The sequence below is a fragment of the Mercurialis annua genome, linkage group LG1-X (genome assembly GCF_937616625.2).
Source record: "Mercurialis annua linkage group LG1-X, ddMerAnnu1.2, whole genome shotgun sequence".
Lineage (NCBI taxonomy): Eukaryota > Viridiplantae > Streptophyta > Magnoliopsida > Malpighiales > Euphorbiaceae > Mercurialis > Mercurialis annua.
In genome coordinates, this window is record NC_065570.1 from 55,226,554 (window position 1) to 55,242,599 (window position 16,046).

General features: G+C 33.2%; 3 protein-coding genes across 6 annotated transcripts; 1 reads left to right on the forward strand and 2 right to left on the reverse strand.

The window, feature by feature from the left end:
• Positions 1-59: 59 nt before the first annotated feature.
• Positions 60-4,351, reverse strand: LOC126664739 (uncharacterized). 2 transcript variants are annotated; one of them, XM_050357270.2, is made up of 10 exons: positions 4,114-4,351; positions 3,827-3,932; positions 3,236-3,561; positions 2,989-3,094; positions 2,565-2,912; positions 2,377-2,453; positions 2,172-2,296; positions 1,166-1,441; positions 873-916; positions 466-743 (listed from the first exon to the last, which is right to left on the reverse strand). In XM_050357270.2, exons 1-10 carry the CDS (start codon positions 4,242-4,244, stop codon positions 588-590), a joined length of 1,695 nt encoding a protein of 564 aa, XP_050213227.1. In that variant the 5' UTR covers positions 4,245-4,351; the 3' UTR covers positions 466-587. The 2 variants fall into 2 exon arrangements, with proteins under 2 accessions (XP_050213229.1, XP_050213227.1); XM_050357272.2 differs by lacking the exons at positions 466-743; positions 873-916 and adding an exon at positions 60-399 and having other exon boundaries at positions 4,114-4,347.
• A 237-nt stretch (positions 4,352-4,588) lies between these two features.
• LOC126664741 (uncharacterized) lies at positions 4,589-7,518 on the forward strand. Its single transcript, XM_050357276.2, has 6 exons — positions 4,589-4,919; positions 5,597-5,714; positions 5,825-6,036; positions 6,126-6,153; positions 6,874-6,982; positions 7,230-7,518. The coding sequence occupies exons 1-6, from the start codon at positions 4,653-4,655 to the stop codon at positions 7,309-7,311; spliced, it is 816 nt and encodes a 271-aa protein (XP_050213233.1). The 5' UTR covers positions 4,589-4,652; the 3' UTR covers positions 7,312-7,518.
• Positions 7,519-7,711: 193 nt separating this feature from the next.
• LOC126664740 (general transcription and DNA repair factor IIH subunit TFB4) lies at positions 7,712-12,199 on the reverse strand. Of its 3 annotated transcripts, none has more exons than XM_050357275.2 (12): positions 12,011-12,199; positions 11,825-11,913; positions 11,445-11,721; positions 11,117-11,163; positions 10,878-10,900; positions 10,743-10,788; positions 10,049-10,102; positions 9,902-9,970; positions 9,621-9,697; positions 9,209-9,304; positions 8,191-8,288; positions 7,712-7,984 (listed from the first exon to the last, which is right to left on the reverse strand). In XM_050357275.2, exons 1-11 carry the CDS (start codon positions 12,039-12,041, stop codon positions 8,216-8,218), a joined length of 882 nt encoding a protein of 293 aa, XP_050213232.1. In that variant the 5' UTR covers positions 12,042-12,199; the 3' UTR covers positions 7,712-7,984; positions 8,191-8,215. The 3 variants fall into 3 exon arrangements, with proteins under 3 accessions (XP_050213232.1, XP_050213231.1, XP_050213230.1); XM_050357274.2 differs by having other exon boundaries at positions 7,712-7,998; positions 10,878-10,915; XM_050357273.1 differs by having other exon boundaries at positions 10,878-10,915; positions 12,011-12,198.
• Between the last annotated feature and the right edge of the window lie 3,847 nt (positions 12,200-16,046).

The following is a 16,046-nucleotide window of genomic DNA, read 5'->3' on the forward strand; positions in this document are numbered from 1 at the left end:
GCAATTTACCATAACCAGAAGTAACGCAGTCTTCCTCAAAAAAAAAAAGTAACACACAGTCGAAGCAATCTTGATTAATATAAAAATAACACACAATTACAGAACTACCAGTTTCTATTTTGAAACTAATTTTCGAGTCAAGGGAAGAAGAGCATTACGATTTACACGTCACCAGATCAGCTACCATAAAATTATCTAATAAAAGCTGCAAAAAAAATTCTAAGGAAAAAAAAGAAGCTACATGGTCATCCACTTGCAATACAGCGTAGAAAAGCAACAGAATTGAATATCATTAAATAAAAATGATGATACATGCATGTAATCTGTTGTTGATGCGTCTACCATCAAGCAACTACCGGATAAGCTCATCGAGGATTCAATCGCTGTCCTCCCCACTCTCTGCATACAAGACAGATTTAATATATAAGAAAGGATTACATATAAACAGGTGTAACGCAAGTAGCTGCAACATATAATCTAGGCTGTTGCCGGATGTAAGTAGCTTTTGTGTATATGGAGAACCCAAATAGACGATTACTAGGTAATACTAGTTAAAATGGTCGACATGTTTGATTGAGGCCAAAACCTTATAGAAATCTAAACTTTACAGAAACAATTTTTTTTTTAAAGAGTGCACAGCTATAATAAGTATGATATGACATTGAGTACGGATGGAATCCACAATACTGTATTAGGGAGAAGAAATTTCCCATCTTGTAAGAGCAAGGACAAGTTGATACCAACTGCAGAGAAAGTAGATTGAGATTCAGATGACTCGGTCAAATGAGTCATAAACATATGGACTCCCCGAGTAAGAAGAGTTTATCATACTAGGGCAAATGAAGAGGGGGAAAAGGAGAGAAAGGCCTAACCCAACTTGGAGAAGGGTGATCAAGATGATTCAAAAGCTCTAGATGTTTCAAAATATATCGCCCAGTTTAGTTTGTATTGAAAATGAAGCATCCATATGGCAAACCCCAATGAAAACACGAAATTAAGGCTGAGTTAAATTGAGAATACACAGCCGTAATGTGGTCAAATATATATCACATAGCTCTCAAGTCAAAACACATTAAGTGAATACCAAATTGGAATTAGATTGACAAAAGTGATGCAACTCTCAAGTCAACAATACGAATAGAGAAAGCCATCCATAGTCACTAACCTGCATTTTGTTCTTCACTCTTAATGTCTTCATCGCCATCATTATCTCCGTCATCTTCTTCATCGTTTTCCTCTTCCTCATCGTCATCGTCGTCATTATCCTCATCCTCATCCTCATCACTATTATCATCATTATCACTTTCAACTGGTATTTTGGGCTTTGGAGGTGGTGCATAACTTGTTGTGGACCTTCTACGTGAATTTGACACGATATTACTCATGTCAATGCCCTCAAGTTCTTTTGCTCTTTCCTTCTTCTTTCTGACTTCCTTGATTTCTGCAGACACAAAAGTTAAATTAAAGTTCAAAGAATGCTGAGGTTGACTGATGACTTCTCTGCACATAAATGCATCTTCCATACAGAGTTCTTAAACTCCAAACTAGACCCTAACCTAACCAGCATACCATCAAGAAATATCCATAGAATTACCGCTTCAATTATTACAGAATAAGCAAAATGCTAACAAAATATGGTTATCTTTCCAAATAAAACTGTTCATTCATTAATTACATAGCATTTCTCCGAGACAAACTGTAACATCATGCCTAAAAATGTTTTACATATTTACAAAAAACTAAGATTCTGCAAGATATCATGAGAAAGATAATGCAGCAACAAATAATTTACAGCAATTCACCTCATTTTTTTCTGCTGATGCTATTATTTACTTTCAAATAGGGAATGTTTATCAGAAGAACTGTTGTTGGCTTAAGGAACTGATACTACTATTTGCATAAAAGAGTTGATTAGGCTACCATTTAACTTTTCACCTCACTTATAGGCTAGTGGAACATAACAACAAATGGAGGTAGGAAAGGCAATGATGCTTGATAAAGAATATCAATTGATAACAGAATAACAAAATTCGTACAAAAACAAACAATTTCCAAAATTACCACTTGAACTGATTTCAACTGTAAACAATATCAACAGCATAAAGAAGCACATTTATTATTCAAAGAACAAGAAGACACAAAAGAGCTATAATATCAAATGCCATAACTACCTTTTTCTGAAGGGTTTGATGACAATCCTTCTTTGGAAAGTATCTCCTCCAGTTCCTTTATCAGCTGGGCCTCCCGCTTATTCTCAGGCACCTGCTTGACTTTCTTGTAAACTACAGGTGGCACACTGGAAAAGGAATGAAGTATGAAACTGTGCTATCTCAACCAAGATGTAATTTGGCTTGAAAACTATAGTCAGAGAAATACCTCATTGCACAGGATTTTATTACAGATTTTAAATGTTCAACACGTTTCCCATATGCCGGAGTTGAAGTCTCCTTTTTCTGCACGGCCAATGAAATTAAAATATCATACCAATTTACAGCATTGTAGTTTCTATTCTCAAGCATGTGTATGATTGTTAGTGCATATGTTGGAAGGGAAGCAAATAATACCTTTACTGGTTTTTCAGTAGAAGATTGAGAACGGCTCTCATCAGAGGCATTTCCACTGTTTTCTGCATCACTATTATCCTCTGTTGTTGTTTTCTCATGTTTGGCAAGCTTCTTGCTAGTTACTTTAGTTTCTGTTTCAATTCTCTTCCTCTTTTTAGGCCCTTCAGAATTTAGCCTCTTTTGCTTAGGACCAGTTTTCTTCTTTGGCTTGGCATCATCCTCATCATCAGTTTCTCTATCAGATGAGCCAGAACTATCTTCAGTCTTCATCTTTTTAGATGCTTTCCCTTGAAGATTTTTTTTGACAATTTTCTTCTTAGGTTCAGAAACTTCAGAAGATTGTAATACCTAATAAGTAGATGATTACACATGTCAACTTCTGTACAATACTTCAAGAAGGTAAAGACCAAACAAGGACACTCACCTTATCCAACTCTGTGCTTAAATATTTCTTGAAGGAATCCAGGGCATATTTCTCAAGTCCAAGGTCTTCTTCTAAAAGCCGACGAAGTCCAGCCATCGTAACTTTTCTGAAAATAAAAGAAGAGCGATAAACTTGCTCAACTCTCATACAAATAACATAAAGGTAACCAATGCAAAACGGACAAAACCATGAAAAGAATTATACAAGCAAATGACGATATAGCACAGCAGTAAAACTAGTAACATACTCAGAATTCGCTTTGATATAGGAAGCCTTCTTCCACAATGCCTTTTTTACAGTGGCCTCAGTCGGAACTTTTTTATTATCTTCATCAACTGCTGGAGTTTCCTCATTTTGTGATTTAGGTTTTTTTTTGGCAGTCAAAAGTCCCATTACTGGAGAGTCTTCCATTTTCTCCTCATTTTCTGAGCAAGTTTCTTTTACGTCATTCGCTGACTCATTTCCCTCGGGCGAATCTGACTCGCCTGTTTCTCTTTTGAATGGACTAGCAATTTTCTCATCAGTTTCTCCAGAATCCTTGGAGGCATTATTCTCACCAGAGCCATCTAAATACTACAATTATACACACAGACTTGCTTAAAATCATGTAAGTTTTTTCATAATTTTATTTCTTTCAAAATGCCTTTGTATTTATATAGTCGAAAGAACTGAATTCTACCAACCACAAGATTCCACACTTGAGAATTGAGTAAACAGAATTCAATCAAATCAAATATATGAAAACCATAAACTTCCCAAACAAGGTACTAATGTTAACCCTAAGAATATGAGAAAGATCAAGTAAATAGGCAAGAGCTTATAAAGAAATGAAGGTTACCGGCAGCAAGCATTGCTTAACAAATCTCTTATGAACATCTAGTGCATATTCTTGCAATCCTAAATCCTTCTCTAGCAATCTTCTTACTCCTTCAAATGTTAAAGAGCTGCATTTTCAACAACAAATCCAAGAATTATAATAACACTAATCATTCACAATTACAAAACAGTAAAATAAAAAACAACAAAACTTGCAGTTAATTGAAGAAAGAAAATACTTTCGTTAACTAAACTTAAACGCATGATAAATAATACAAAGTCAATTAAGTTGAAAGACAGAGAATGAACTCGGATTGTTCTTTGAAGTGGTTGACGCGGGAGCGCATAGCCTCCTTAATCCGACACTCGATATCGGATAATTCAGCCGCCGTTTCGCCTTTTACCGGCTCGGAAACAGTAACTACCTCTTCTTCAGCCATTTTCTCGGCGATACTTTGAGAGGGAGAAATTAGCACGGAATTTCGAAATTAAATAATAAGTCTAAATTGTGTACTTTTTCACACTCGAAAGTGGGAAGCAGAAAGGGGGGAAGAGGAGAAGTTTATTACGGTGCGGTGGTTTTTACTTGATTTATAAGTGTCTGCGAGATCTGGACCGTTCATTCTATCGCCCGAAAGTTATATAATTACGTTTTTAGCCTCCATTTACTGGGCCCTGATCTGGCCCAATCTCGACGATACGACGCCGTTCTTGTTCGCATAATCAAATTGAAAACGGCACAGCGTTTATATATAATGAGGCTATGGCCTCTGAAGGCGGAGGATAACATTATTGCAAAATTGAGATTGAATTGGGATTTTAGAAATAGCTGAATCGGAAGCAGCGATATGGGAGGGCACGGCGCAATAGAGGCGGCAAAGACGGCCATAGAGGTGGCGGACGTTGCATGGAAAGCTATGGAATTTTCACAGCATCATCTTCATCATCATCAAAAGGACGATGATGATAAAGAAGTGAAGCATGCGTCAATAGATGAAGAATTGACGATATTAAGAGCAGAGAATCGGAGATTAAAGAACCAGCTGGAGCGTAATCTCAAACTTCTGCAAAATTTATCTGAATCTCCTTGCTTGTTGAACGATTGCCCACCTGATGTACGTGCTACATCAATCATCTCTAATTAGATCAAATTTTAGTTTTTTATTTATGGGTTTAGTTTAATTTAACAATTGGCGTTAATTTGGGACTTGGGTATAAATATTTAAGTTGGTGTTGACTGGGAAAGTTTGATGAAGGTTCGTTTTTCCTGTCTTTAATAAATGGTTATATTCAGTTTCACTAGCATTGGTAGAGTCTTCCTCAATCTAAAAAAATTAATGAAGTTTTTAATTAATAATTGGTTAATTTCTATTGATATATGGCATCTTCCTTTCTGTGACAGAAGAAAAAGCTTACTGCTGTTACTTATTTTCAATTAAGGAACTCTTGAGTCAAAATTGATGTAAAACTTCACTTAGTGAAGCATATGTCTGGACTTTGCATTTTTTGCTGGATGTTGCTGATAATTTTACCCTTTTTCATTCAATGCCTTGAAATTAAGAGAGTTTTGCTTGTACCATTTTGAACTCTTTTAGAGTAATGAATCAAAACATAGGGGGGAAAGTCAGAGAAACAATTCTCCACAAACTATCGGAGGAAAGTGAAAATGGGACTACCTTGTGAAGGGATTCGATGGTCTATTATCCGTTTTGGTTTTCTTTTTGTATTTACAACTTCAACTTCGTGATGAATCAGTAGTAAACCTTCTAGGCTTTTGTGTTCTGTGTTACAGCTCTACACTCGCCTAGTTGCTACTGTGGATTCGGAAAACTTCATGGAGCGACTTAAATCTCTTCAGCAGGCTTCAGCGAATAAAACTAGCATTGAATTCCCTTTCAAGGAGGCTTCAGGTTTTTCTCCACTTTCCAGAAAAACAGCATGTTTTGATCTTATTAATTTCTTTAGTTTATTTATGCTGCTGTCTTTTGTATGATTTACTTACGATTGGTTCTTTGATCAGGGAATGACATGCAGTGTGCTGAAATCCTTGTGAATGCTTCCCACGAGGAACCTAGTTGGTGGGTATGGGTGACAGAAGAAATGGTTCCAAATGATGTGGAAGAACGGAGTGGAATTGATGATGAATATTATGTGGTTGTTACCGAGGAACATGTGGTGGATGGAGTTGCTAACTTTATGGCTAAATGCATTTTATCAAACCCAAAATCTCAGGTATATATGTCGGTGGGATGAATTTTACTTGTAAGTAATGATCTAATTTCTTTCTTAATTCTCATATTATTGCTCGTTTGAAATTGCAGAACATGACACCAGAAGAGCTGCAGAAGGGTAAGCTTGCTGTTGACTTTATAATCCGAAATATTGTTTTTCCTTTCCATTTCTTAATCCCAAAACCTAATGAAGATCCTTAGTCATCAACACTTTTATTCATAAATATTCTAGTATTTAACCGGGAAATGGGAAAAAATTATGTCTTTCATGATAATCTTATTTCCTTGCAATGGAAAAAGTTGGGCCTGTAATGTGTTAGATTCCATCTTAAAACCAATTGGTATTAAGTGGAGGTGCCCAACCAATATATAAACACATGTCCACTCACACACACAACCAATGAGGGATTTCCCACTTTAACACTCCCCCTCACGCGTAGCGTGTACGGGCCAAGCAACAAAGTCCCCCCTCACGTAAATCTCACGTGGGCCGGGCCAAACTCAAATTGTGTGAATGGACAAGGCTCTGATACCATGTTAGATTCCATCTTAAAACCAATTGGTATTAAGTGGAGGTGCCCAACCAATATATAAACACATGTCCACTCACACACACAACCAATGTGGGATTTCCCACTTTAACATAATGTATTACAAAATCAATTTTTTCAGTACCATGGGAACCACCTAGCCAACTCTTTTGATATGTCAATTACCGTGGTTGGTATTTTCAAATTCTTTTCTCAAAGTTTGTCTTCAGTTGTGATATGTGATGAACCAATGTTAGTTGCCCTTTTGAACGAAGCACTATTCATTTCTCGTCATTGCTAATTTGCAGTTCTGGCCAAAGCATTGGAAGGTGTAAGCAAATGGGAGAAGGTGTTAGATATTTGGGAGGCAGGATATATGTTTTATACCCTGTCTACTTGGGGACTTGCAATATGGGGGTGAGTATCTGCTTGTCTTCTAGGAATGTATTTTGTTCTACATATTAAAGATAAAATATGGCTGCATAACTAATTATACATTTGCTATAAAAATGCCTATATGCATTCTAAGTTGGCATTTCAATAAGATTAGTTGTGGTTTTTTTTCCGGGCAAGTTCCAAATAAGTTTTCAAAATTCAAATTGCCTTATCTCACTTGGCATATATTTTGGTTCTTGAAATAATTTTTGTCATCTTTCGGTCACAGGATGTATAGCAGCCGTGCTGTGCTGAAACTTGCCGCTAAGGGTGTTCATAAAACTGGCAAACTTGTCCTAAAGGCACTATAAAGAAGGGGGCGCATTCAACAAGCCAAGTGAATTGTTAATATGTAAATGTACTATGTGAATTGTGCAGTACGTAATGGTCTCAGCGATTGTACAACTATGGAGTATCATATTCCATTTCCCGTCTGTCCTTTTTATTGCTAGAAATTGTTGTAAATATCACTTTGTTTGTTTATATTGCAATACTCTTTCAATCAACAATTGAATTCATTGGTTTTAGTCCAAAAAAATTATTGTCGTGTGTGTTAGAAAAATTATCTGTTTTCACTTCAAAAATTTGAACAATATGAACGTTTACAAGGATGAGCTGAAAAAAGTTCAACAGAGCCGAAGACAAAGTTTTGCGATCAGAGGTTTAATTTATGTGCCAAAATAATCCTAATATGTTGGTGACTAAATAAAATAAATACTAAACTGTTATGGTTTAATTTAAGTTGCCTGAGCCAGAATGTGACATCAAAATGTAACAAAATTTAACAAGTAATAAGCTGCAAGTAAACTATCTGCAACTGCCATCTTTACTTCTGTTCTGTTGTTAAATAGGAGAAGAAATGCAAGAGGAATTGCAGAGCGGACCAGGCATTTCAATACCACAAAATTTCACCAATAATTTAATCCAGATTTCATATCAGATGACTCATGAAGTTCACTGTTCCACTTTCAGCATATTTCTTGCCTGCAAAATCATCACTGTGAGAAGGAAAAAAAAAGAATATCGTTTTAAGCCTTTCAGAAAAATTCTTCACTCAGGATTCTTAAATACTAGTGTCTTGTTTCGTAAATCTAAGAAGTGGTGTGTTGTTTAGTCAGTTCCATGTGTCACACCAGAAGAAATAGAAACAACTGACAAAAAAATGCGGCAAGTTTATACTTAGGACGCACCTATGCAACTTCCAGAAAAGCGAGATCATGTTTCTGGAGCCTTTCTCTTATGATCTAATGCTGAGGTATCGTCTGGTTGGGATTGACCAAACACTGACCTGCAGCATATAGAAAGATAACCAAATAGTGAAGGATACATAACAAGAAGAGCTGATGAAGCACTCAAAATTTCAAATATTATATTTTAAAGGTTTTCATATCCACTTTTAGAAATCCAATATTAGAAAGGGGTGGGGGTGGGGGGGGGGGGGGGGGGGGGGGCTTCATCAATCCAACCCCAAATACACACAGAAAGGGTAGTTATGAGTTGCACCATCAAAGCATATACAAATGCAAGGAGATAAAGCCCATTAACTACCTATAGCAATTTCATTATTGAATCGTAACTAGTAATATAAAGGTAGCAAACCTTTATGTTACTAGTTACGTTATCAATTATTAAGCAACTGATATTTTGCCACTTTGCTTCACATTTGATAAAACTTTGGGTACTTAGTAGCACGCTAACAAGATGTTATAAGCCAACTAATATAAACCTCATCCTATTCGTGCTTCCATGCCTTCATCAATCCAACCCCAAATACACACAGAAAGGGGAGTTATGAGTTGCACCATCAAAGCATATACAAATGCAAGGAGATAAAGCCCATTAACTACCTATAGCAATTTCATTATTGATAACGTAACTAGTAATATAAAGGTAGCAAACCTTTATGTTACTAGTTACGTTATCAATTAATAAGCAACTGATATTTTGCCACTTTGCTTCACATTTGATAAAACTTTGGGTACTTAGTAGCACGCTAACAAGATGAGAGCAATGGAAACATTCTTCCACATTATGCCTTTATATGGAGAAGAGTAAGATTTTTTAACTATTTGGACGAGATTCTAAAAATCAAGGTTTCCATTTTTAATTTTAGTATAATATACTTTTGGAATGAAGAAACCATAGAAACATTAACATAATAATTATTTCAAAGTTCATCATCTGTCAATCAAGAATATATCTACTCACCCGCATGTCGAGCATTTTTTATGATGCTTACAGAATATGGACAAACATACAGAACAGATGAAGCCCATATCAATTGTAGTTTTGTGGCAAAAGCACCTGCAAGAATGGAGTTTTGTAAGACATAGCAATTCAAATTATTTTTCACATATATATTAATGCTTGGTTGGGATATGACATTCATTAGTAGACTAGTAGTTAGGAAACAGATAGACTCTACTACGAGACCTGTGCCCATGTTTTAGTGTAATTCACTCAAACAAGAGGAAATGAAAACAGATTGGCACCACATCCAATGTGTCTTGATCAATTATGTAAATAATTGAGTAGTTTATGGAAGCTCAGGCTCAAACATAAAACAGGAAAATAATCATGTCAATAGACAAAAATGCTGTTTAAAATAGGTCTAGCTTACGATGCACGGAAATCCACTCCCGCGGGCCTAGGGAGTTGTAAGAAACTGCGAGAATGTAAGTCAGTTGCAAACACAGTCTGCATTTAACATACATGACATATTTAGCATCACAATCTCAAAGGAAGAAGAAAAATAAAGCACTACAGATCAAAACAAAGAAGCTTCTTCTTAAATGAATAGTACATCCCAAGGATGCGGAGGTAAGGATGATTCAATTAACTGCAATTATAACAGTAAATTATATTTCATGAGACTGTATAGCCACCAATTTAGAAACTTACAACTAAATATTGAAAGAGCCCTTCCAAATGCTGAGGCTTAACATATACACCTCCAGTAATGTAAGAAGCCTGTTTGATATGCATCACAGGATTTTAGAGAAGAATGGAATCCATAAACTTTGCAAAGAACACTCAACAATAGGTTACCTGCTGCAGAAAGGCTGAATTTTGAGCACCAAAATAACACGAGTCTATAGGTACCTGCAGCAGAGTCGATTTAGCAAATGTAGTCTACAACTCTTGAACTTGAAAAAACAGTGATCCGAAAATCAGCAGTAACTACGAGAATTGGACATTCAGCAAACAACATAGAGAGAAAAAGATAAAGGAAAATCAACGTTAAACGTTGCATTTAGCACCAGCTTATTGCAACAAGAACTCATACATGATACATGTGTACAAAGTTAACAGTAATACCTGGGTTTGTGTTTCTTAAATAGCCAAAAAGGTTAGCTTTACCACATATCAAATATTAGAATGAGAATACAAGAACACTGCTACAATTATCAAAAAGCATACTAAAAAAGTTATTTGAATTTATGGAAAAGGAAAATTAAGTCTTGATAAACTAAAAAAGCCTATTGAAGTTCTTTAGCAGCCTATTTTCAGGTGTTTCTATTAGCCAAGTCAAATAAGAGCTTTGTGGTGGTTTTTAACTAAACTTGCTATGCAGCAAAGAAGAAAGCGATACTTCATTATGATACTTTTGTAGTTACAACCAATTAGCTACATCAGTCAAAATCAAAATGGCAAAGTACTGATATGTCTCGCAAGATTTTGAGCAAATGGAATAGGATAATTAAGAAAAAAAATGAAAATAATATTGAATGCATTATAGTACCATAGATCGTTGAGCAGAGAAAATTGAATTCATTACTGCAACATATCTGAAAAGTCACCCCAGTCCCAGCAAAAGTCGGAAATAGTCAAAGCTTGAGGGATTTAAAATAAGAAAAGCAAAATGATCATAACATACTGTTCAGGTCCATCTGGAGATCCCTGCAAACACATAATCTGCCCTTGTATGTCAGTAATATGCTGAGAATCATAATCCCAAATGGTATAGAAAAATGCCTATGCTAGCTTCATCATAAGTGCTCTCAGCACACGAATTGTTGATCATGATCGGATGATCCAATCAAATAGATAGAATTCCAAATTCAATCTAAATAGTTATGTGGACCAACAAAAAGCAGCTAAAGTCTCATTACTTACTCGAGGCTGTGGATGAAGTGGTCCTGACCTAAAAACCCGCTGTATATCTAACCTCCAAGTTAATCAAACTGTCCAAAATATGACTATAATCTTCTCATGCAAATTAATAATCAAATCAATGAAATTCATCAACAGACCAATATCATCACTGAGGTAATGCACGATAAGAAAAGGTTAATTCTATCGAAACTGCAAGTCAACTTTTTTTCCAGTGCAGAGATATTCAATCAAAAATAAAGCAAAGCACAATAGTGCCGCAATTTTTAGTAAAAATGAAAAAGAAAAAAGAACACACTACTATAACATCCATAGTTGAAAAAACGGATACAGCATAGTGCCATAGACAATGATCCTGAAAGCAAGGAAGAAGCAATTTTTCCTTTAGTTTCCTCCTCTTTCTTCCCTAATTTGTCATCTCTGATCATAAAATCCTCCAAGTTCTGCAACAATTTAGCGTATATAGCAGGCATTCTGCCGTCGTCGGAGCTTTGGTTGGTGATTAAAGATGAATCATAGACATAATCACATGAATTGTATCCAGTAGCTATCACTACTACTTGGTTTAGCTGATTAAGTAGCAGAATTGAGTTCAAAAACGCAAACACCTAGAAATCAAATAAACCAAACAAATAATAAATTCATTATGCAGACGTTAATTAAGTAAAGATAATTAGGGTTTTGTTAGGGAAAGAGAAAATGTAAGATTACATGAGAAAGGAATTGAGAAAATGGAAGTGAAGAAGTAGCCCAGAAGAATGGATTAGTGTCTAATAGCACCACTACAAGACTAACATCATCTGCCATTTTGAACAAAATAATAACATAAATGAATCAATCGATCAAACAAATTAAACAATCAGAAATTAATAGAGTTTATAATATGAAAGTAGATACCAGAATAGAGTTTTGAAGGAGCGGAAGCCATTCAATCAATACTTCTTAATCTTCGTTTTTTATTAGAATTCGAAGAAATTAAATTTTTGGGGGGAATCAAAAATAGAATTGTTCACTCTATACGGTTCATGGACGGAGCACAAAGTGGTGAGTTGTTTTTAGTTTTACTACCACAACGAAGACATTTAATCGTTCATAGTTGTTCTTATAGACCGGCTGTATAATGTTATTTTGAGAAAATTATATTATCACTATTTTTCGGCTAATAATCACTCATGACCCCTGATTTTTTAGGGTCTAATCACAAAACCCCTGATGTTTAAAAACGATCACAAAACCTCCTAATTTTTGTGGCGGCGCTCCCAAAATCTCACGAGACCAAAAAATTGGCGATTTTTAAAAAAAATGGTGCCGTGGCGGCGACTTATTGACGTCATACCCACCCTATGTCAACCCATGTCAGGTGTCAGGTGAAACCTCACCTAAAATTCCAAAATATCCAAAATACCCCCAAAAATTCAATTAAAAAAAGTTAAAACAGCCCAACACAACCATTCAAATCAAACCTAATTAAATTTGACCAAACCACTTCACCCCTAACCACCACCCTACCATTTCCCGGCCACCGCTCTTCGGTCACCACCACCCTCCCGCCGCTGCCTCCACGGCCGAAAATTTTTTTAGGCGGCCATCTCTTTCACCTAAGAACAGATACTTGATATGTTCTTGATTCAAGAACTGGGTCTGTTCTTTGGTGAAAGAGATGACCGGCCGGAAAAAAAAAAAATCGGTCGTGGAGGCGGCTGCGGGAGAGTAGTATTTGCCGGAGAACAGTGGGTGGTGGTTAGGAGCATAGTTACCAGATTCGCGGTACGGGAACGGATTCTTAATTCGCTTGTAGTCGGGGAATCCGATATTCCGGGGGTAGGACTCTTCGGTTCGCTTTTTCGGGATGCGGTACTCCGAAACATTATTATGGGTTCGATAGTAAAATTATATTTCTAATTTTTTTCATATATAACCTTAAAATATTATATTACCTATTAAAAGTAAATAACAGTTAAAAAAATAAACAATAAGAATAGGAAAAGTCTAATTGAAATAAACTTCCTATTTGTCTTATGTATTATATTGGGTAATCTACACAAATCCCTCAAAAATACTCCAATCTAACATATTTACCTCAGCTTTTTTTATTTTGCAGTAATCACTCAAAAAAAGAAAAAAATTTCTATAAATCCCTCAATACCCCAAGATAGTTGGCTTTGATATAAAATAGGACAAGTTTGTCCCTGACCACACGCATGCTAAATTCGGAAGAATAGTCATACCTGTTGCATGTTGTTGCCTAATTAAATAAAGAAGCTTAGGTGGCATGAGTAATATTCAGACATACCCGTGGATATAATACTTGTGTTGTTGAATGCTAGTGCTAAGGAAAAACAAGTTAGGTGACATGACTAATTTTACCTTTTGACTACTTCATTAATTGAATTTATCTAATTTAATCTTTTTAATAGCATATTTCTTCATTAGAATATTGTTTTTAAATAATATTGTTGCCTAAATTAATAATCTTAATAAATTATTTTACTAAACAAAATTAAATTTATTTATTTTAAATTCACATTTAATTTACTTTTATTAAAAATTAATAAATTTAATTAATTAGTTAGTTAATTTATTTTTGTTTTACTATAAATTATTTGTGTTATTATTAATTTTTTAGAAGTTATTTAATTAGACTAAATAAATATTAATTTATAATTAATTCACTCATAACTTATTTTAGGTTAGTTTACTCTAAGTTCACATTTCTTTTACATTTCACATTAAATTATTTTTAATTTATATTTCATTTACATTCATTCTATTTCAAATTTACATTAAATATAAATGATTTAATTTTAGTAAAATCATATATAATTTTTTTTCAGTTTATTATTAGTTTATTTGTTATTTTATAAAAAAAATTATTGTGTAAATTTTTAATAAACTAATTTGATTAATTTTAAATTTATAATCAATTTATTAAGAATTTATTTTAGATTAGTTTACTTCAAATTTATATTAAGTTAATTTTAAGTTTATTTTAAGCTTACATCAACTATAATTTCATTCAAACCTTAAATACTTTTGTCATTAGTTTATTTGTTACTTCATAGGTCTATTATTGATAGTGTAAATTATTATTAAATTAATTGAATTAGAATAAATTAATTGTGAATTTATAATCAGTTTATTAATAATTTAATTTAAATTAGTTTATTTTGAGTTCACACTGAATTTATATTAAATTCATATTAAGTTTATATTTAGTGCACATTGAGTTCATATTGAGTTCACATTGAATTCATATTGAGTTCACATTAAGTTCATATTGAGTTCACATTGAGTTCATATTGAGTTTATACCGACCATTATAATAAACTTAGATGTTTATTTTCAATTTACTATTAGTTTAATTGTCTCTTTGGAAATTTATTTTTAAACTACAAATAAATTAATTTATTTAGACTAATTTAGTTTTGAATTTATATTCAGTTGACATTGATTTTACATTAAGTTTATATTAAATTTATATTAAGTTTACATTGAATTTATATTAAGGTCTCATTGAGTCTACATTGAATTCATATTGAGTTTACATTGAGTTCATATTGCGTTCATACGGACCACTGTAATAAACTTAGATAATTTATTTTCAATTACTATTAGTTTAGTTGTCTCTTCGAAAATTTATTTTTAATCTACAAATAAATTAATTTGATTAGACTAAATTAATTTTAAATTTATAATAATTTATCCAAAATTTATATTAAGTTGACATTGAATTTATATTAAGTTCATGTTAAGTTCACATTGAGTTTACATTAAGGTCACACTAGGTCTACATTAAGTTCACATTAAGTTCACATTGAATTTACACGGTTTATTTTTTAGGTTTATTTTAAATTTAAATTAGATTTCACTTCAGTAAAAACTTAGATAATTAAACATCCAGTTTACTATTAGTTCATTTGTCATTTTGTGAGTTATTTTTGATATGTAAATTATCAATAAATTTATTTGATTAGAATAAATTAATTTTAATTAAACTAATTCAAATTTAAATTTAAAACCAGTTTAATAAAAAAATTAATTTAAATTATTTACTTGAAGCTGACATCAAGTTTATACTGAATTTACACTGACCGCAACGGGTCAAACCACCACATATCTAGCCATAAATAATTTTAATTTAAATAATATATAAATATTAGTATCTTTATATAATATAAAAAATATATTTATTTTAATTGGAGAATAATAGAAAAAAAATTAAATGAAAAATAATAGAAAGAAAAATTAAATAAAAAATGATAGAAAGAAAATAAATATTACTATCATTATATAATATAAAAATATATTTATTTTAATTGGAGAATAATAGAAAGAATAATTGAATGAAAAATAACAGAAAGAAAAATTAAATAAAAAATAATAAACATGTGACTCCTATTTATAATTTATAATATTTTTAAAAGTAAAAATAATATTAAATAAAGGATTAAAAAAATTAAAATGAAGTAATGCATGAGCAGGTAATAGGCAATGCATGAGCAGGTTGATTTATGAGCAAATAAGAAGTGATAACCATTGTGGAAATCTATGAGCAAGTGGGGATAATAATCAGCGTGTGTAATGCGTGAGCAAGAGCAAATTATTCTCTGTTATAGAAACATAATAGAATAATAGAGCATGGGGATAAAATAGGTAAGGGAAATATCTAAAGGTAAACATACAAACTATTTTTAAAAATTGAGGGATTTTTGCAAGAAAAAAAGAACTGGGTGATTTACACAAACTTTTATATTTTTGGGTGATTTGGTGTAATTTTCTCTATTATATTCTGAATAGAAAGCCCATTTTAGTAACATAATAGGCCCAAAACTTAAGTAAAAGTCCAAATAATCAATTTATTACGTGCAAAACGGCTTCTTCTTCTATTTCTTCCTTCTTCTCCAACTGAAAACCCTAAAACCTGCAACTTCCA